The sequence below is a fragment of the Gambusia affinis genome, linkage group LG06 (assembly GCF_019740435.1).
Source record: "Gambusia affinis linkage group LG06, SWU_Gaff_1.0, whole genome shotgun sequence".
Taxonomy (NCBI): domain Eukaryota; kingdom Metazoa; phylum Chordata; class Actinopteri; order Cyprinodontiformes; family Poeciliidae; genus Gambusia; species Gambusia affinis.
In genome coordinates this window covers 16171436-16193564 of record NC_057873.1, presented here as the reverse complement: position 1 = coordinate 16193564, position 22129 = coordinate 16171436, and the positions used below count along the sequence as shown (strand labels likewise).

The window sequence follows — 22129 nt, the reverse complement described above, 5'->3', positions numbered from 1 at the left end:
CAAGAATGTGTTTTGCTTTTGTTTTTTTGTGGAATTGCACAGAAAGTTAATGGCCAGGATAGTTAGCTTAATGCTGAGCCTCATGAGTATCATGAGAAACTAGTGGTGTGTTTGTAACAATACATGATCAAAGGAATGCTTTTTAATCTTCATTCTAATTATATTATGTGATGGGACTTGTTTAGAAGCAGCACAGGTCAGGCATTATCTTGGTGTCAAGTAACATTCAAAGTGAAAAAAAAAAAATAGTTTGTGGAAATTCATTGCCAGAGGTGAGATACAATAATACAAAACCAAAAAATTTTATTGTAGTAATAATATTTTTTCTTAATTTTTTTATTTCTTTCTGCATGGAAATACAAGACATCCCATCATAAATAGTGTGGTATATGACATCATACAGCCAATACAGACATTCTTTTACTCCACATAATATTCTGCCATCCCGTCTTGATCTACAGAACATGCGTGGATACACAGAAAGCAAAGTCCTCAAGCTTACGCAAATTGGATTTTTTCCTACTAAAACAACTCTGCAGAAACTATTCAACAAGTCAACAAATCAAAGGTCTGTGCTGACTGCTAACAGCTCAGTTGTCTAATGCTAATTAGAGGTCTTTGAAAACTGCATGTAATTATGACTGTATCAATGTTATATCATAATGTGCAAATTTAAATAGAAAGGTTCAACCCACTTTTCCCAACCTTTTCTACTATTGTTTTCACATAAAAATAGGGGGGAAAGAAAGTTGTTCTTTTTTATTGTGTACAGTTCTGTTGTTTGTTTGTATTGCACTCCTAGATTTTCTCTCCATGGAAAAGTGTGTTCTCTTCCTCTAAAAAAACAGCTCCTAAATGATTTATTATTAAACTCCAAACTTCATCTCACCCCAAGAGAAACAAGAAATCACTGAGCTTCAGCTAATAAGCAAGTGACATCAACAACATACCACATACATAGTTCCAAGGTGATGACTGGAACAACAGTCGATATTACATTAAGTCACTAAATATAATAACTGGGTGAACCAGCTATTAAACTACTTGTCTTTATTTCTATACTTAGAGGAGCGGCTTGGCAATAAAAACATTTAGAATCTATCAATCAAGGACTAATTAAACTATTTGCACTTTTGCAAATCCAGTTTCCCCTGGCTCACATTGTCGTGCCATATCTTATTACCAGCTGAACTTCACAAGTATTTTATACTTTCCTGATTTTTTGCAATGAAACTCATTTTATTTCAGTCTTTAAAAATAAACTCCACTTGGCAATAAACAATATAGCTCATAGGATTTTTTAAAATATTTTCAAATATATTCAGTTTCATAGGTAACAGTTACAAGAGGCAAACTAATCACAATAAAGTGCACATAAGTTACTGACACAAAATTCTATGTGCAGCTAATGCATGTCAAAAAAATAAATAAGAAATTTACAGAGTGATAAACTGCACTACTGACTGCTGAAGCAAACATGCTGTGACTCACATCACTATGTGTTTTTATATCAAAAAGAAATGTTGTTATCGTCATATTAGATGTTTCTCTTGATATGTGGAATGTGACATGCATTTATGGTAGTGCTTTAAAATGTGCATGCTTCAGCTGCCAAAACAATTAATTTTACTAGCTTTGGTGGATAATTAAATCTCACAGATAAGCAGGTTTATTAGCACTACACTGTGTGCTCTTCCAGTCAGTTAATCAACAGAATGTAAAACATTTTGTTGTGCATCATTTGGTATTGTTTTGTAAAATTACCACTGCTAGTACTAAGATCTTATGGGTCCCTGATATGCATTATTACTAAATAACCGTTCTTTATGTGTCTTTATTTCATGACCTTTATAAAATTTTAGGACATTTATTAACACCATTATGAAACATGATTGTGGGCGCAATTTAAGTTTTTTTGTTGGATATGTTTCTGGCTGGCAGAAAAAAAAAAGTAATCTGGTTTTGAATATTTCACTTCATCTGACAACATATTTCTCATTCCTGGAAGAACAAATTAGAATAATTTTGAGTGAAATGACAATGTGGCTGTTCAATCCAGTAAACCTCCAGGTAATAGTATACCGGTAGTAAGTTTATATTCTAAAGTTATTTTGTTCTTTAAATAACTGTGTAAAATCAGTTTCGTCACATACAAATGTGTGTTTTCTAAGGAATTCTTGTAAAGTTCTGCAAAAAGGTCTAAAATAAAAGTATCTTTTGCTGCAGTAGCATCTGTCATAGAAAGGTTTGTAAAAGTCATCTCTTTAATTTTAGTCATTTATATGAAAGGAGATAAATCGTTGTTTTTGACAAAATCACTAGTACACAGAAAGTCAGACACTATGCTCATGCTAATTGAGTGCTGGAAAAAAATACTTTTTAATCACAGATGTTAATGTTTCCAATTGGCTAAATTCAAGAGACCGAAATCAAACCTTTCGACAACAATGGCTCTTTGTCATTAAACAAAAAATACAAATAACTCTGTTCACACTCAAATACAGTAGAGGATCTGACATGCAGTTGGCCCATTTCTCTTCTGAACTTATTGAAATACCAAAATACTTTAATAAGAATCTTTTGGACTCGATCAGAAAGTTAAAAATTGGTTCCCATTGGGTCTCACAAAGCACAGAAATAATTTACTGTACACAAAATAATCTTTCTTCCACAGATATCATAATCTAAATCCCAAAGAACATCTGTGGGGTAGAGTTAGTTGAAGAGAAGCAATAATTTTACCAACATTTCTTCTGCCTGAACGTTAATGTTTCAGAGTGGCTCAGTCAGAGATTCAATTTAAATCTGGTATTAAAGGGAGCTCAAGATTACAGTGATAACTTGAAGTTCATTACTAAAAATAAATAGTCAAAATGCCTGTCAAAACGCATGGTCAGTATTTATAGGAATCATCTTTTAGACTGTTTTGTTATATTTTGAGAGAGAGCCTTCTTTCATTTAGTATGATAAATAAAGTTCATATCTAAATTTGCAATTAGTATTAATAACTTAACTCTATTTCCTACTATGGGAATAATCCTATAATATTTCCCTCACTGCATCCATGTATTCAAAATAGAGGTTGTTTTTGTCAGTGCAAGGTCATTTTCCTGCAGGAAAAGCTCATTTTCTTCTAGACTTCATATAAAACTTTACAAGGCAGGCAACACATTTGTCCAGATCTACATCTCCTTTTATAAAAGAATTACCATAACTTTAAGGGTATGGTGGGTTTAGGCCATGATGTAATAATATAAAATAATAACTAATAATAATCTTCACCAGAAATATCATAGACATTGTTTTGCTGTTTGTATTAAATCTGATAAAGTGCTCTGAACCACAACTCACATAATATTAACCAGGTCACTTATTACATAAAAAAAGTCAATATATCACTAACCTCTCAATGAACATTAACAAAGGCAATTAATAAAAACTGACAATGAAAGAAGACAGTGTGCATACAGGTCCAAAAAATTTTTGTCTCTTCCTATGATTGCTTCTAGCTTTCCCGCTGACTGTAGTAACATTATTAAAATGCCACCTTCAAAGCTCCTTTATAAGACAGTTTTTCTGTACTCTTTAAATTATTTCTAGTTTTTAAATATCTAAAAAAGGTAAGAAGTCTATTTCACCTAAACAATTTAAAGACTCAAAGATAAAGGTGAGAGTGCAAAGAGCGTACCATAATCATTAACTTGATTAAATCGGCGCTATTACAAATGTGATTAGCTGTATTTGTGCTTTTCCCACAGTGACAACAAATTGTCTCCTCTAAAAACGCCAAATGAATAAAGGCATCCGATTTGTCAAAAGTTCACAACTGTTGGAATGTTCGAGAATAATCTCTGGCTCAGACATTAAGTAGACATTACTGGCACAAAAAAATAGTTTGGCTGAGCTGTCAAGCAGCTGCTGACCGGCTGTTATTACAGCCGGTCAGCAATACTAACGCTAACTGCATTAGCTATGACTAGACATGAACTGAAAAAAGCTTAGCTGAGCACAAAGTAGGATCCCTTGGGCTTATATTATGTAAATTCAAAATATCAACATTTTGCCTTCATAAGCCTATCACCAGACATTGGTTAGATTACAGCTTTTGATGTTTTTCATTGTTCTCCTTAAAATTGCAATAAGATCTAAAATTTGCGGTTGAAAACAGTTTATGATAATATAAAGTGCCATTTTTACCACCAATAATCTTTTAGCCTGCTTTGTAAACCTCTATTTTTTTTATTTTTATTTTTTTTGTTCTGAAGTACTTGTGAATTTTGCCTTATCTGAACAGCAGTGCTTCTGGATTAAAATAAACCTTGGTTTTCTTCATTTGGCTTGATCTATCCTGAACCTTTCGACGTAATGCCTCAGACTCTGCTGTAAACTTTGAGAACTATAAAATAAAGAACAATAAATAAATATATACATTGTCATTTTTTTAGCCAAACGATATGTTATGTCTGTGTTATTGCATTCTAGTAACTTTTAACCAGCTTTGAGTCCTTAAACATTATTTTCTTGAATTTGACTCAAATTAGCCAAGGTGATTTATGTGTACCACTAATAACTGTTGATGCAGTTATAAGTGGTACACTAATAACTGTACCACTTATACCAGAGATCATATTGGGACCATCTAGTGATTTGAAGTTTGTATATCTAATTTAGCTAATTTGGGAATGAAATACCAAAATGTATTTCTGCTGTACAATTTAACATTCCCAGACTACTGTAGTGTAGGCAGGAAAAATCAAAGGAAGAGCAAAAATATCGCAATGTTGAAATCTGAGTTGTAAATTATAACTTATCCACATTTGACCTGACAATGGTGGGAAAGAGGTTGTGGAAATATCAGGAAATGCACTATTATTGTATAAATAAACTAATTCAGGAGATTTTAGTCCATGATTAAAGCAAGAAAGCTAAAAACAGCCATTCCGTTGATGAATATGTACATGTACATCAATACATTCAGGCCTTACACACACAAGATTTTCTCTCTTTTGTGCAGGTGGCACACAAAGACTGACACATGCAAATAGGTTTGGCCAGTGATATGACTCAAGCAGTGGTTACTATAGTTTCTGAAGGAGGTGGTGCACAGCTCTGAAATTAAAAAAAGAGAGGAAAAACAACATTATGATTTTAGAGACCAATTCATATATATACAATGTCGGCATGCACAAACCTCAAGATAAAACTCAAATTACGAAAAATAAGTTACTGCTCAACAAAAAAAAACTAATCTTGAAATATTTATTACATCTATTTACCAAAATGAGGAGCAGAAAGTCGAAGATCTAGAGACAGGTTCGGACTACTGTGGTAATCTGAAATAAAGGAAAAGAAAAGGAAAACATGACATTTCAGCAGTAAACTGTTTTGTTTTTGGTGCTTTCCAAAGTGTTAAACTTAGGAAAGTTTTGGAAAAGTTAAAGTATACAAATTATTTCCAGACCCAAGCTCTGCTGTTAATTTTTAAGAACAATATAACATCACTTTTTGTTTACACAGTTGCAAAATTTGGTTAAAAAGTGCCTACATAAATTGATTAAATTTGTTTTGTACTTTTTTTAGACATACGGATCAATCAGACCCTTGAGCAACAGTCATTCAAATGTATTAAACAGTCATACACAGATATATCCAGGTTGCACATCAACAAATGGCAGAGGGATAAGCTTAAATTGGACCAGCAACTCTCCTATTTAAACACCACTACTACATGTTGAGTTGCCACCGTCAACTCAACATGATAAGATTACATTTGCAATGATTGCAAACTATAGCTGAGAAGTTGTTCACAAGCAACATGGAGGCTAACTAAACCTGACTTTCAGTGTTTTTGTTTGGTTGTGTTTGGAAAGAATGTAGGGCTACTGTGTTATACAAAATGTTTAATTCTGCATTCAACTTTTAACATTGTCACTTTACAAGGAAAGTGAGTTAAAGTGCAAAGTCAAATGTTTTTTCACGTTTTATGAAATATATACAGCATTTCTATAACAACTAAAGGAAGCATAGGTACATGGTTTGCTATAAAATAGCACTTTGTGCCTGGAGAGTACATAATACTTCCCCTTTAAGCTTCTATATCTAATCTGATATACAGTAGAACTAATGGATGTCCTGACTTACAGTGCATAGAGCTGAATTACATTTTTTTAAGTAGCAAATCCACATAGAGCAGGTGCTGCTGAACCACAGTAGATTTGATTATGGCACTAACAGATTTGATGGATTAAAAGCTTCTTCTTTGACAATGAAGCTGCTTCAGTTTTTAAATTAGGAATTTTATGTTCCGATTTCTTACTTGGTTCCCTCCTCTGCAACAGCTTCAGGCTCGAGCTTTCCCTCCTCTTCCATCTTTTCCTCTGAAATCAGTTCTTGCTTCCGATGTCGGCGAAGACATTTCACCACCACCATTGAAAGGATTAGCAGAGCTAAAGCTCCCCCCACTGATGCCCCAATAGCAACAGCAATGGTTGAATCTCTTGGAGGGGGAACTGAGAGGAGGAGAGGAGAGAGTTAACTTTTCTTGCAGACAAAGAATGGAGTCAAGAGCAGCGCTCGCTAAAAGCTCTGATTAAACAAGTGGAAAGAAAGTGCTGTTGAGTTAGCCTGTATATAATGTGGGTTGTGTGTGTATGTGTGTGGAAGAGCAGGAGTGATGCACAGAGTTCACCTTCTTGTTAGTCATTAATAAGTAAAAAGCTGACTCATCACAAGTAGATCTCAACTCTCCAGGAAAACAGACACAGACATTCACACTAGCGTTACTTGAATTACATGTATACATATGAAAATTATTATGTCATGAAAAATGTAATGTTTTGTACCAGTCTGCAGCGTACAAAACAGACGCTGTTTTCAAACGCTTCTGTACAAAACAGACGCTGTTTTCAAACGCTTCTGTACAAAACAGACGCGTTTGAAAACTTGCAGTCCAGTGGAAAAGTATTGGCTCCTTAATGATTTTGTCAGCTTTAGCTTTCAATCATAATTAAATGTTTTATAAAAAAAAAAAAAGCCATATGACATAATCAATATGCATATGGTAATTTCTATTAAAAAATATCCAAACCAAGCTGATCAACAGCAATTGCTACTTCATCCTAAATTGACAACTAGCATAAACAAGCTGGTTGTTTACAAGAAAAAACAGCTTGTTTAAGAATATGCCAAAGCAACTCTATCAAAGCAAGGCCATTCTAGAGCCTCATTTTTTACAGCCATCCAGGGGTAGACCTGTGAGTTTGGTGTCATTCATTGGTTAGTTCTTGATGCACTCTGAAGTGGTCATTTTTGTAGGCCAGTCATTCTTCTTAAAGATAACCATTGTTCCAGATTTTCTTCATTTCTGGATAATGTTTCTAAATGTGGTTTGCTGGCGTTCCACAGCCTCAGAAATATCATTACAACTCTTCCCAGTTTGATAGATGTAAGCTCACATTGTCATATATTGGGAGATGTGTTGCTTTTTGGAATCTTTTATTTCACTTCAAATCACTTAAGCAGGATCTGTTTGAATTAAATCTTAATTCCAGTAACAAGACTTGGATAAGTCCTATGAAATTTATTTGACAATAACAGGAAGGCACAGGTCAGGTTAGTTTGGATAGCTTCTGTCCCTCAAAGAGTCCATCAATCATAAACTGCTTTGTGTACTTAGTCTTATTATGTTTGTTTGATATTGAAATGTAAACCTAGAAAAAAATCTTTGAAAGGGTACATATTTTTTCAAAGCACTGTACAAATGAAATACCTCAGAAAGTAAATAATTTTTTTTTAGGTTTGACATTTTCTAAAAATGCAGTTTTGCCACTCTTGCAATGTACAAACAATTATTGCATAAACCACAAACGTATGTCCTGCAGAGCCATAGTTTATAACCTAGGTTTTAAGATGAACAAAGTTAGAAGTGTAAAGGTCATATGTGTAAACAAAATTAATTTTAGAAATTAATTTTAAGAGCATTTTTTCCTCTAATTATTACATATAGTCACCATATATGGATAAAAACCATAGAGAGAGGCAAGATGTTTTATTATTGTCACTTAGGCTCAATAATTGTCTACATCAAGGAGTGATGGTTGGAGATACAAACCACTGCCCATGTTGTTTCATGTCATTGGCTGAAAAGTAAGAAAACAGTTGTACAGGGTTATGCTTTATGTATTTACAGAAGAATGTTACGTCACATCTTACGTTCTGTGACAACATTGAAGTTAATGACACCATGTCCTTGGATGCGATCTGGGGGGTTCCTCACATAACAGTTGTAAAGCCCCTCGTCCTCCAGTTGAACATCCTGTAGCGTGATCGATAAGTCATTCTTCTCCAGGTTGCCAGAAAACACAACCCTGTCTCCAAACCGGTTTGAAGGTACTGGTTGCATTCCTTTATTCTTATCATAAGTCATGAACTAAGGGAAAAGAAAGTGTGGCTTAAATCCAGGTTTATGCTTTGAAGGCGAGTATTCTTGGTATTAATGTATTTAAGGATTTGGTAGCTCACCTTCTCCTCTGTATTGTTTAGGGTCTCTTGGTAAGTCCAATTCATAGCAAACTTGGTCCGGTCAATCTTGTAGCAGGAAGTGAAGGTGCAGGGGATTGTGACAGTTGTTCCATTGAGTGCATTGATGTAACTGGACACTAGTACGTCCATGCTCGAACAACCTATTTTAAAAACAAATGACATTTATGATTCAAATAAGAGTAAAATATTTTTTTAAACTAGTGGCCTTTTTAAAAATGCCGATTCTGATTTTAAACCCATAGTTCAGCCATCATAACGTAAAGCTTATGTTGAGTTGGGCCTGGTTGGCCAGTTCTGCAGAACAGTGACCTTGCAGGATACTGCCCATCAGCCATCAGGTGTGAGGACAGGTACGCTGTGAGGTGGATGGCAGACAGGCCCACAAATGCATTCAGATGAAGGTGGAGTATGTTAGAATGGAACTGGAAGCCAGAATGTAAAGAACATATAGTACAAATTTATTGCAGAAAAGCCTTAGTCGATATTTTTACTGGCAAAATCTGACTTAAAGAAAGAATGACTGACTGTCTTTGGTGCTTTTTCACAATCTAGCAAAAGTGAAGTAATTGTTTTCTTCCTTTTACTCTTCAGATTCAAGGAATGGTCAAGCATAGGTGGTAAGTAGGATACATTTTATTTTTCGTCACATCATCATCATGAGTCAAGTGTTAAATATCTTTCAAACCAGGACAAGATGAAGAGATTAGGTCTTCTGGATCAATATGAATCTTCACACATATAGTGTGGAGCTTCAGAAGCATGGTTCATCTTTGTGAATAAATACAAATACAAAACAGTCTCTGGGGATTAAAAAACTTCCCAACTTAAGTGTTCAGGAAAACCCCAAGCACACTCGAACAGAAAGAAAGATGATGTCATTTATAAATCGTTATTTATTAAGTAATGATATCCAAGATATTTTATGTGACTCAAACCTCAGCATTGCCAATTCAAGATTACCTGTGATAATAGAAGTAATTACAAACAGTAATTGAGATTATTGTTAGTTGTACAAGTTTGTTCCTCTATTGAAAGCCTTTTGTCTCATCACAGACCTCCTCACAACCCCCACCTCACTCCAGCCCATGTTCTCTCAGCTGTGTTGTTTGTGTGCGATGGGACTCTGCACCAATCTCTCCTCTGCAGTCGAGTGTTTCTGGCTCCCTTCCCACAGCTGCTGCACCACTCATAAGCCTGCATCTCTGCACCACACAGTCAGACAACCCCCCCCCCCCCACCGCCCATCTCCACCTACTCAAAGTATATAGAGTTTACACATGCACACATATTCATACGTGATGGGTCAGGGCACTTTAGAGGACTCTAACACACAAACACACATGCATATAGTTTACCCTCTAGATCTGCATCATCAGCAGTGAGCTCACCTCTCTAGATGTGCTATGTCAATGTCATCTTTGCAAACAAGCCTACATGTACACACACCTCACAGTGATGCATTAAAGCAAACACCTCTGTCAGAGCACCGCACAAAGTCAAGTGCTGCAAACATATGTGCCCTTGTTACAGTCAGTTTAGCTCGGCTATACAGCATGAGAAACCTTTCGGTTCAGACTCCTGCTGACTCAGCAGTCATGTGGCTAGTAAAAAAGGGAGGCAAATGCAGAGACTTCCTAACATGAAATACTGCAGTGAGGCCCCCTCATGTGGCTCCTCCCTCCCTCTGCCTCTCCCTTTTTATTCTCCCCATCTTTGTCCACCTTCCTTTCCTCGTCTCACCTCCATCCTGAAAGCTTTCTAAAGCCCTTAGCCCTCTCACTCCATCAACATCTGAACTTTCTAGAACTCCCTGCATTTCTTTAGCTTATGCATTTCTAAAATGTTCAGTTGTATCAGAAGACAAGTCTGTAACATGTTGGTTTTTTTCCCCTTTCACATAAGGATTTTTATAGTAAGGGATTACACTAATAATGATGGGGGCTTTTTTTGTCTTGTTTTGTTTTGTTTTTTTCATTTGATAGAGCATATTTTGAGTTGGTTCTTCTTTATGCATCATAATTGGAAAAGGTCAGAAAAAGACCGCCTCGGGGTGCTTCTGCACATTTTGGTACAAGGACACAGGAGCCTAAATGAAGTGGGAAGCTAGAAACTGCTGCTCAACAACAGTCTACCTCCATTCAACTCAGTCATTTGAAGTGATGTTCACTTCCAGCGAAATTCACAGACCTCTGTATGCTTCAAATTATGAAGAGGGTTAACCCCTGGATTTTTCTAATCAGCCTCTTTGAAGCCATTTCAGGCTGGCGCTTACAGTTGAAACTGAAAGGATACATATAAAAATCAAATAAAAAGACACATAAACCTTTTTTTTCTTCCCTTTATGAAGTTAAATCGCCCCAAACATTTGTTGTTTTTTGGTAAGTTAGAATTATCAAAATTATTTAGATTTGCTAAATGCCACAATAATGAGAGAATGACAACATCAGAGGTTTATTTCTCAAAGGTTTCAAAATCAGAAGTTTGCATACAGAATGATAAAAATATATTTTTAAGCAATCAATTGAAGACGTCATGACTATGGAAGTTAACTAATAAAATGGAGGCATACCTCTGAATGTCCTTTAAAGTCACATCTCAAACAAACTGCTTTTGACATAGTAGGAAATTAAAAAGACATCAAACAACAACATGAGGAAGAAAACTGTGGAGCTGCACTAGTCTGGTTCATCCTTGGGAACAATTTCTAGATGATCAATGATTCATCTGTTCAAACAATGATAAAAAACGATAGACATGATCAGGAGGTCTAAACATAATATTGCCCCATAAGGAGTAATATTTCTCCGTAAGGAGTCAGCTTCTGTGACCCAGGGGTGAATGTGTTTCAGATTGAAATATGCAAATCAACCCCAGAACGAAAGTCAAAGACCTTGTGAAGATCCTGGCTGAAGCTGATGAGACAGCGTCATTATCCACAGTGAAATGTGTCTCTTCCTGACGTGGCCTGAAAGACCAGTCAGCAAGGAAGAACACATTACTCCAAGAAAAAGACTGTAATTGGATGCATTTACATTTGTTGCTCAAAATGTTCATTAATCCACAACGTTCTACTCCAGCAAATAAAATAATTAAAGTTTACCTAATTGTATATTCTCATTCACATCAAACCAGAGTAGTTTGGTCATATTTAACTTCAGATAGTGAGAAAAGAAGGTGCTTGTGTCTTTTTATTTGATGTAAGTAACCCTGTGGTTTTAACTGTACACTTTTTCTGTTTTCTGTGAGAATAAACGTGGAAAAGAGGTTTGAACACAACCTGCAGGTGTTATGCCTCTGAAGTGATGACAAATAGTCTGCACAAACAGCTGGCTGGCATATTTGAAGCAAATATATTGGTTCAAATTGGTGCGTCATCACTTTGTGATATTTGCAGATACTGGACAGGTTGCGGTAAAGTATGCAGAGACAGAATAGATCACTCCACCTGTATTTTCATCAGTAGCAGTGACATATGAGGACAGAACAAAACTATTCTGATGAAATATGAACCCATTGTGTTTAATTCTATAGTACTCAAGTTGTCTGACATAATTTAACTGTAACATCCTACTTTTTTTTAAACAAAAAGTTGTTTTTATGTATTTTTTCCATAGTTTAAAATATTACTTATTGTACTGCATTGTACTTAAAGACTAGGAGTTTAAAACAAGCCACTCCTTAACTTCATTTTTATAACTTGACTGAACTCCGATTAAGAACCGCACAGCATTCTGGGGGATATAGTTATGTGAAAGCCTTTAGCCACTCAACTTCTCATAGCCCAGCTAAGAAGGATTGGTGCCATCAACTAACTCACTCACTCTTTGGTTATCTAGCAATAACCTATTGTGCAAAATGCATACTAGCAGTTTCACGTTGCCCCCAACATATTCAGTCATACTTCACTCTTCAGAGGTCTGTGTGTACTCCAGGCAGACCAGCTGGACTCAAAGCGGGCACCCACCGGACACATCTGCACAGAGATTATTTTTTTAATTTGCTTGACAGCGGATGCATACTTGGTGACACACTGACTTGCACAAAGAGACTGCTCAGCAAGAAATAGTGTTCACATCGAAATGTTTTGTATGGAACACTGAGCTGAAAATGTTGAGAGTCATTGCAACCAGTGAATGAGTAGTGTGACTGCCACTCGGTGCTGCACTGACAAATGTTCAGTGGCTGCCCTGGTCAAGAAGAAATGGGGCCAAACACTCACCTAGATTATTAAACTTAGTGGGATTGTGGGAAATGAAGAAATTTGTCAAGAGAAATGTATTCAAACAAAATGCTTTACTATGAAACTTTATGTAGACAGTGTACATCCACAGAATACACACAGTACAAGTGAGTATGGGGGAGTACTTTCTGTTTGCCTGGCGTTTAAGTTGTTGTTTTTTTTAAATGTGATATGAGTAACTACAGGAAGCAAATTCTTTGTTTTGTTTTTAAATATATCTCCACAAGTTACACCATGTACTTCCTGCATCATGCAAAATCCCCTCTGCTGTAGACATCTTCCAACTGTCCTCTAATTTCCAATTTCAGGTATAAGTTCCTACGTCCTGCAAAAAATAAATAGCTATGATGAATAGCAACTACAAAAATACTTGCATGACATTTGAAAAGTGCATAGTTCCCAATGATGTGAAAATATGTTGTGTGACTTGCTGTTATGAATAGCTATTGACTGTGCCAATGTCTTTGTGCTGCTGCCCTCTAGTGCATTGTCTGAGGAAGTGTGACTCTGCAGTTGCTAAGCAAAGTTTAGATGATGACCATGAAAAACAAATTCATCCAACAGTTTTGCCATCAGCCACTTTGATTTTTGACTGCAGGCAATACTAAAAAAATTGATGTTGTTTGAATTATGTTATTGAAATACGTAGACAGAATTATTAAGAAATACCTTGAATAATTAAAGCGATGTGTTCATTCATTGAAGATGAATAAACATAGCTTGTTGAATGATAGCTGCCTTGGGTTGTGCATGAGGCTGTAAACTCACTGGGTATTCCTTAAAACATTAGATTGAATTGCCTAACTGCATTGTTTTCTTCAGCTAAATTATGTTTCCCAAAGCAGAGTAAAAGTAATAGATTTAGAAGTGTGTTTAAAGCACTCAAGCACTTCAGGACAAGCCGAATAACAGGAAACAAATTAAAACACTAAACATAAACAGTTGCACAGGAACAGGCAATCACAGTGAGCAAGCACTCTTAGATAGGTTTGCGTTTGGATTTGAACAGAGTATCAATATTGTCTGGAGGGAGAGAATTCCAGAATTTGGGAGCAGAGCTTTCTCTCGCTGGTATCTACCACAATGGGTTGATATTTCTATTCTAATATTGTCTGGAAGCTTAACGTTTATTTCACTGTTATGCAGAATTGTCAAAAGGAAGATTGATAAAGACTAGTGGTCCCAGGATCGATCCCTGGGGCACACCAGTTGGGACAGGGGAAGGATGGGAACAAAAGAACTTCAGTTGAATGGAGTGTAGCTGGAGAGCTAGGAATTAAACTAGTCAAAAAGCATGCAAGCAACGCCAATTGAAAATAATCTGTGGAGAAGGATTGTATCCAAGGTCACACTCAGATCCAAGAGGATGATAATAGAAGGTAGACCACAGCTGCCAGCAGGAGATTGTTGATTTTTATGAGGACAGATAAGGGAGACGGAAACCAGACTTGAAATGGTCATAAATGTGAGGGTACATACTGTAGGTAAGTTAAAGCCAAGGTTTCCCCCAGTGTACTAAAAGCCTGATGGCCAGCCAGGCTTGTAATATAAGTCAAAGAATGATCTTTTCAATATAAATTTGCAGAATGCATGAGTAATGGCGTATTGGTTTCACAGAAAAAAGTTTGCAGTGAGCATATTTTCTTTAGGGATCATCTATGCAGGAAACTGACATTTTCAGTGGAGCCAAACAGAGGTGGAAGAACAGATTTCTCCATAGCCATCACAGCAATCTGTTTTATGGAAAATCTTTTACCACTGGATTATATAAAAAGTGAGAAGCTGGATTTAAGGGGCTAAATAAGTCTGAGCGATTAGAATACAACATACATTGTACCTGAAGATTATGCCACATCTTCAGGTAACATGAGACCTGTAGTTGTTACAGGGTATAACTTTTTGTCAAGTTAGAAAATGCTTTCCTTAATGTTTTCTCTTATTTCTGCCATGGACATCATAAAATTAAGAAGGCCTTTTTCAAGTTGTAGAAGATGGCAGTCCTGATGTCAATCAGGAAGTGAAGGACAGACTGAACAGAAAAGTCAGTAATAACCTTTAGTAGAAAAGAAACCTGTCAAACTGCTCAAATTGGCGGCAGCAAGCATAGGAAAATTACAAAGTGTAAGATTGGAACTTGTAATCTGCCTAATGCAAACTAACTGACATGCAGTCAATTTAAAGGATTTATTGTTGATTTCTCTCATTTTTATATATTAATTCTGTGCATACAAAGTGATCATTTTGTGCTTAGTAGTAGTCTTATCTACTGTGGGCTCCCTAGCAAAATGTGTGTGTGTGGCCCCATTCAACCATGGTCTGGCCCTGACTAAACATGCAGAGTAATAACACACAGCAAGTGTGTTGTTGCGTTGCTTCATCCCATTATGTGTTTCTATGCATCAGCACTGGATTCAGTTTCAGTTATGTTAGAAAAAAACATTACACACGTATGTTTTTCCATGCTGTGCGTCACAATTGCATTTAAACGGGGTGCAACTGCAAGACTAAATAAAGATGTGATTTATGCAAATGGACCTTGATTAGGGTCAGAAATCAGCTCAGTTGAGAAATGGAGGGGAAAGTGGGTTTTAATGTTTGGCCTAATGGGTTAATTTAAAAAAAAATGGCTTCATTCGGTTACATTGTCTTATGTTGCATTTACCCCCACCCCATCCATCTATCTATGTGTTGTCTCCACATAGCCTTCTAATGAAACACACACTCAAATATCAGGGGAAAAAAAAAACAATGATCACGCTATTGTATTGACTGATTGATCCGCTAATTATCGGCGTCGGGATGTGAAATGCTTTTTCTGTTTTTGCGTCTTACCAGAGAGCGAGAGCAGCAGCAGCAGCGCGCTTACCAGCTGAACGCCAGACCTCATCTCCTGCTCGGGCGAAGACATTTTATTATCCTTCCCCTTAAAATCCTGCTATGTGATTGGAAAAAATAAAAACTAAATATACCCCCCAAGAATGATCTTGGTATGCGCGTTTAAATGCTAAAAAAAAAAAACAGTAATTTATTTTTCGAGGCAGAACATGGCTGGCAGTGTCTGTAGCCTTGGAACGGTTGATCTTATGGTTGTCGGTCCGTTACCTGATGGGGAACAGAAGCGATAGCAGAAGTTAAGATGGAGAATGTCTCCTCCTGGAGGTTGGAAATACATTTTATTTTATTTATTTATTTTTTTTGAGAAATTGTTTGCGGGTTTCTACACCACACAACTTAAAATAAGAAAAATCATTTATGTTATTGTAATGTTATGTTTTTCCCTTGACTTTTCTGGAACTCTGTGTGACAGAATGTATCTGGTCTTTAAGCAGAAATTTAAATTTTCTTCACAGTAAAACAAAAATAATGAATTAAATGTCACATAATAATATTTTGCCTCTTAATAGTATTTGCATTCTGTTCTGACATGCTAAACGAACAGCAAGGTGGCTGCCTTACAAATTTTGAACAGATATGCTTAATAAAACAAAATATTTTTCTGAGAAATTTTTTTGTGGCAATAGTGTAATAGTGAGTTTTTGCATTACACAACACAGAAGAAGAGCGTAGCAAAATCACACACATCTGTGGGTATGTTTAGAAATATATCCATATATGTTCTCCAATTAAAATTAATAATGAATTAACATATCAGAAGCATAAAATCAATATCATAAAAATTTCAAAATATAATTTTCAGATCATGTCATTTTCAGAATATCAGAGTTCAGCAAAGTCATACAGTTGAAGAGGTGCGTAGACAGGGAAAAAAATCCATACAGAAAAAGATTACATAAAGAACAATAACAAGGATGTTTAGCATTGTGCCTCTTTTGGAAGCAACACACTGCTTAGCAGAAGCAGTCTGACATGCCGTGAAACACAAAATTAAACAGAGCCCATCCCCAAACTTTAATCCTTCCCATACTTCCTGGATGACAGACAGAAGTATAACATTTTATTTTGTGGTGTAGCCAATTTGTGGTTTCATGTAGTACATGTCTTCCCTATTTCATTAAGCACCGCAGAAAGCATCAACTCCCTCAGCTGTTATTCTTTGCAGTGTGTGCAAAACTGTGGTCAGATGGAACTCACAAAATTTATGTTCCTGTGGTAATGTCATTGTATTTAATTAACAGCACTAAACAGGCTCTGAAAAGGCTTTTAAATTCAGAAGGAGTATGATTGGGAATAGTGGTGCAGACCTTGGTCAATGCAGAAAAATGAAATAAAATACTCAAAGACATGATTGAGGTCAAAAGCTGATGCCATGTTTTTAACAGTGTGAGCCTTATATATATATGCATATATATATATATATATATATATACAGTATAAGTTCATATATAAGAGCATATATATGCAGAGAGCATGAGAATACATTACCACCTCAGAGTTTAACAGACCTATCATGCTTCCTGTTGGCTTTGGACCAGATATAATAGCTAGGAGGAAGGAAGTAGTAAGTGGAATTAGGCTTAAAGTTGAGCCTATTAAGCCATTAGCACCAGAGTGGTCTGGTGCTTTTGTCACACCACTGATTGCTATAAAATAATGCTTTCAAGCCTTCTTCATAGAGATCATGGTCATAAGTGGAGACCATCTAAATAATCTATAAACTGTGAACACTTTTAAGAGCCGTTGTGATTCAGCAGATGCTGAGACTGGCTCTTTACATACACAGTGTTTCATTAATCCTTTCTGTTTTTTGTTAGAAAGCATGTGGATGAATAAGAGTCTCCTGAGCCTGCTAAAGTTAACTATGAATTAACAAAGAAATGGGAGTTTCTCCTTTTTACTGTCCCACAGTGGGGAAACGCAGGCGTAAAGAGGCAAAGGGGCAGGACATTGTGCCATGTATGTTTACACAAAGACAAAAATATTACAAATATATAATACAAAGAATAATGTACTGTGAAGGAAGGGAGCAATTGTAACATAAAATACTATGCAGTTGTGAAAAATATAACACTCTGATCCAAGGAATGTGCAACTGACTAAGATATTTAAAAAATAAATTACAAAATGTGCATGTTGAGTTCTTTGGAGCAGTAATGGTTATAGCTTGTCACAGAGCGGACCTTCCTGATGAACTCATGTCACCTGTAGATAAGCTGCTGCTCCAACAGTCTACATCATAGAATATGGCTGATGCCACCTCAAAATGAATGAAGGTTTTTGACCGCGCCCTAAACCTCAAAAGACCTCAGCTTCACATCCTGCTGCTCAACCTATCTATGCCGTTTGCTGCAGGTCTCCCTGTACCTGTCAGCTAAGCTGTTAAATGCTGGACCAGATCACTTCAAAACTTCAATGCTATGACCCTCCAGAACAGAAAGGCCTTACTTACAATTCTTAAAACTGCATCTTTATAATCTCCAAGATCTTTGCAGCCTTTGGAGTGAAAAGACAAAAGGAACACACACATCCCAAAAGCCGTTTTGTTGTGCGTGTGTGTTTGGTTTCATCTGAAGGGAGACATATTTGGCGTGACTGCTCTTTTTCTTAGTAAACAAAGTTATTATTTCAAAAGCTTATTTTTGTGTATACTTAGGTTACCTTAGATTTAAAAAAAAATAGCTTGATCTGTAAGGGGAGAAATACTTTTTTCACAGCATTGTGCAAGACAAAATATACACACAGTTCACAGTAAAACCAGGAGAGGGCGCTGTGACTCCATGGTAAGTCACTTGTGTTAAATTTACTCAGAAGGAGTTAAGCTTGTGTTCAAACCAAAGTTGCTCAACAAGCTTTTATAGGAGCATTCTCTTTGCCAGAATTTTGGCAGGTAGACTAATTAACATAACATAACATAACATAACATAACTATTTCACTTAAGAGTGTATATATGTACCGCATTTTATGCGTGGCACACATATATATATATATATATATATATATATATATATATATATATATATATATACGTATAGAGAGAGAGGGTGAGAAAGAGAGAGATATTGGACACACAAACATTTCCCGTTCTCTGTCATATCAAGATACTCATACATGTAGAAGTACAGTCACAGTATTATTTGTGGCCCTTCACAGGTATTGAATGCCACTGGGAAGACAACCCCCAAAAAGTTTGACAGCCCTTTTGATTGACAGCTTTGTTCCCCTGCCTTCCTTTCTCATCTCGTCTTCCGCACACGTTCAACTTGTCCCTCGCTTCTAAAGCCGAGGACTCTTTGATCACTCTGCATGATTGTGCTGCACTGCAGAGCACCACTAAAGGTGGCAGCAGGAGGCAAGGAGGTTCGAAAGAGATGGAAAGTGGAGGACAGACAGAAAATATTCCACCTCTTTGTTTTTCTTTTTGTGGCATCTTGCCTTCAGGGAGCCTGGTTCTTTGAGGGAAATTCGAGAGCTTAGCAGGGATATGTGTGTGTAACCGAATGTGCGTGGGCGCGCACACGTGTGTGTGTGCTCTTGCATGCATGTGGAGAACCCCGGAGAGCACGGCAGCCTCTCTCTTGTTGACTTCTAAAAGTCCTCCAGTGGCCTGAGACATGAGGCTGATCCACATCCTCCAGCAGCCCAAAGGATGTGAGGACAAAAGCCCAGAGAAGAAAGAAAAAAGAAAAGGAAACAGAGGAAGTGTAAGAACTAAAGACAGCTGGGAAGGGAAAAGAAATGAGAAACATATAAGGAAGAATTCATTAGAGCTAAATAAAGAATACAAGTGAGACCCGGTGCAAGAGGAAGAAATGAAGACAAATGAGAACAGAGGTTCGGGGGATAAAGCAGAGGCAGAAGAATGATGAAAGGAGCGATCTTCAATAGGATAACAAGGAGACGTGTCATTCATCTGTCAAGGTGACAAGAAGTACAGCTGCCAACTTCTTTCACCCAAAATACCACCGTTGATTTATTTACTCTGTGTCCTCTTGAGTTCAAACAGAGGTTAAGTGCGAAGTTTGATGTGGCCACAGGTAAAGCTGCAGAGACCAACATCGGAATGAATTCTTTATACATTCAGAAACACAGTGGGGCCTGTTAATGCTGCCTCAACCTTTTCGACCACAACAGAGCACACTGATGATGCCAAGATAAGAAGGCAGCGTGCAGTGCAGCAGTGTCGGCTTTGCATATTCACAAACACGCACAACGATGGTGGCCTATTTCACCATCTGCTAAACAGAGCGCTGCAACAGACAGAAATAGTGATATGAAGAGAATGTAGGAGGAATGTAGGAGGGAGATCATCTTGTCCTTCTTTTGGGTAAAGTGGTGAATAATGGTTCATAACAAGTGTGAATGCATGTTACATTGCATACATATTCCCTTTTTATTTTCACTTAGCAACGCTGGATGTAGAAAGGATTGCATTATATGAAAAGCCATGTTTAATATACTCAGTTAATTTCCATACTTCTACACATTTTTAACCAAGAAGGAGTAAAGCAGTGAAGAGGCAAGCAACAGGACTCGGTTAAGGTTTGCAGTTTTCTTCAAAAAAAAATAAAAAAATAAAAAATGTTGTCTTAAAATCTGTCACTCATTGTTATGATGAACCAACTTATCTTTTTTTCATGGGCCAGATCCATTTCAGTCAAACAACTTTTCTAAGTTTTTGCCTCAGCAAGCTGTGCAGCTACAAATCTTTCGAAGTTACAGCCTATTTTTGTCTGCTTGCTTTACTTGCAAAACTGTGATATAGGCCCATTTGTATTATTTTGTTCATCTTGCAAATCTGTGCTTTTTAGAGATGTACCAAATATTTGATCTGAATGTGTTGAGGGATATGTGCTTTGATGCATTAATTGGGATAAACATGTAATTTCTTCATTTTCATTTCTATTCAAACTAATGAATAGAATGTCTAACTGCCTAACTGCAAGCTAGTTAGGCAGTTAGCTTTAGCTGGGGTGCTGATATTCACTTTATCTTTCACTCAAACGCTTTGCTGAATATATTAAGCAAACTTTAGACAATTTGGGTCTGTATGAGCTCCAAAACATCCTTCTCTAAATTGCATGCTCTGCTTCCTGCATGCCTGCTGCTAAAGCTGCTAGCTTCAGTTTGGTTCTCTTCAGCCCCACCGCGACCCCAACACACCTCTTGGGCTCTGAGGTGAGGGACCCCCTCCTCACATTCTGACAAGCACAAGTCAAGTTTACAGAGAAGAGACAAGTTCACCACTCCAGTACATGTTGAGCACCACGGCCATGGGGTGATGAGATGAGAGCTTAGATGTCAAACTCAGATTTCTACTTTATTGCGCATTTAAACATTTACACGAGTTTGTTGACGGAACTGTCTTTACCAGTGAAAATGGAGCGCTTTCTTTCCCATGAGTCACAATACTTGGGAAAAAAAGACTCAGACTCATTATCAGAAATTGTGGGTCCGAAAAATGGAACTCAATATTATCCAGGAAAAGTCTTAGTGCATTCAGTGTTGGTGAAATTAATGTAAATATGTAGTGTTGATATATATATATATATATATATATATATATATATATATATATATATATATATATATATATATATATATATATATATATATATATATATATATATATATATATATATATATATATATATATATGTATAGGTTAGTCCGGCAAGAGGTTATTTAATGTGTTTAACATTAGCTGTAGATTAGATTAGACTTATATTAAATAGATTAAAAGCAACACTACTGTCTACCAATTTAGTATACATACACTGAGCCCCACAGTCAGTTTGGCATTGTTTGGTATTTTTCAAGCAACAGGGTTTTATAAGAACTGGGCATTTGGAAGATAAAGGGCTCCTAGATCACATTTAATATTGACAGCCATTCCACTATGAGAACAGAGATCTACGGCAACATCTTACAGAAGAGTCATAAAATTAATATTATGGCACACTGTTGCTGCTGTACAAACAAAAGTTCATAGTTTGTGTCTGTGGCAGTGTTCCCTTGAAATGTTTGGGCAGCGATGGAATACAGAAACATGTGCAGTCCAGGACAGCAAGAAATGTTCAAACTTCTATATTAGATAAACTAGACTGCAGTTACACAAATGGATGGTCCGACTCAGAAGAGCAAATCTGTTGGTTCAAGAGTCAGCGATTTATTTAAATCTGAAAGACAAGGGACACTAGTTTGAAGCTAGCAACACATTTTGTAGAGGTATAAAAGGTGGAGGAAAGAGCTAGATTAGTTTGGGTCGATATTTTTCCTATAAGAAATTAAAGCATTATCTTTATCAATTCCTTTAAGTTATTTTTGTCTCACTTTGAAATAATCTAACACATGTAAGCATGAAAAAAGAAAGAGCAGAGGCTATCTGCAAGAGTGTAAATAGTTTTCCACAGCACTTTATTAAGTAGCTTGTATATTTATGCATGCTCACA

The 22129-nt window shown here is 36.5% G+C and overlaps 1 protein-coding gene across 1 annotated transcript; it reads right to left on the bottom strand.

Annotated features, from left to right (window-relative positions):
• Positions 1-318: 318 nt before the first annotated feature.
• On the bottom strand, positions 319-15907 carry scn2b (sodium channel, voltage-gated, type II, beta). Its single transcript, XM_044119153.1, has 6 exons — positions 15614-15907; positions 8521-8681; positions 8212-8428; positions 6317-6509; positions 5277-5333; positions 319-5109 (listed from the first exon to the last, which is right to left on the bottom strand). The coding sequence occupies exons 1-5, from the start codon at positions 15687-15689 to the stop codon at positions 5321-5323; spliced, it is 660 nt and encodes a 219-aa protein (XP_043975088.1). The 5' UTR covers positions 15690-15907; the 3' UTR covers positions 319-5109; positions 5277-5320.
• Positions 15908-22129: the final 6222 nt, after the last annotated feature.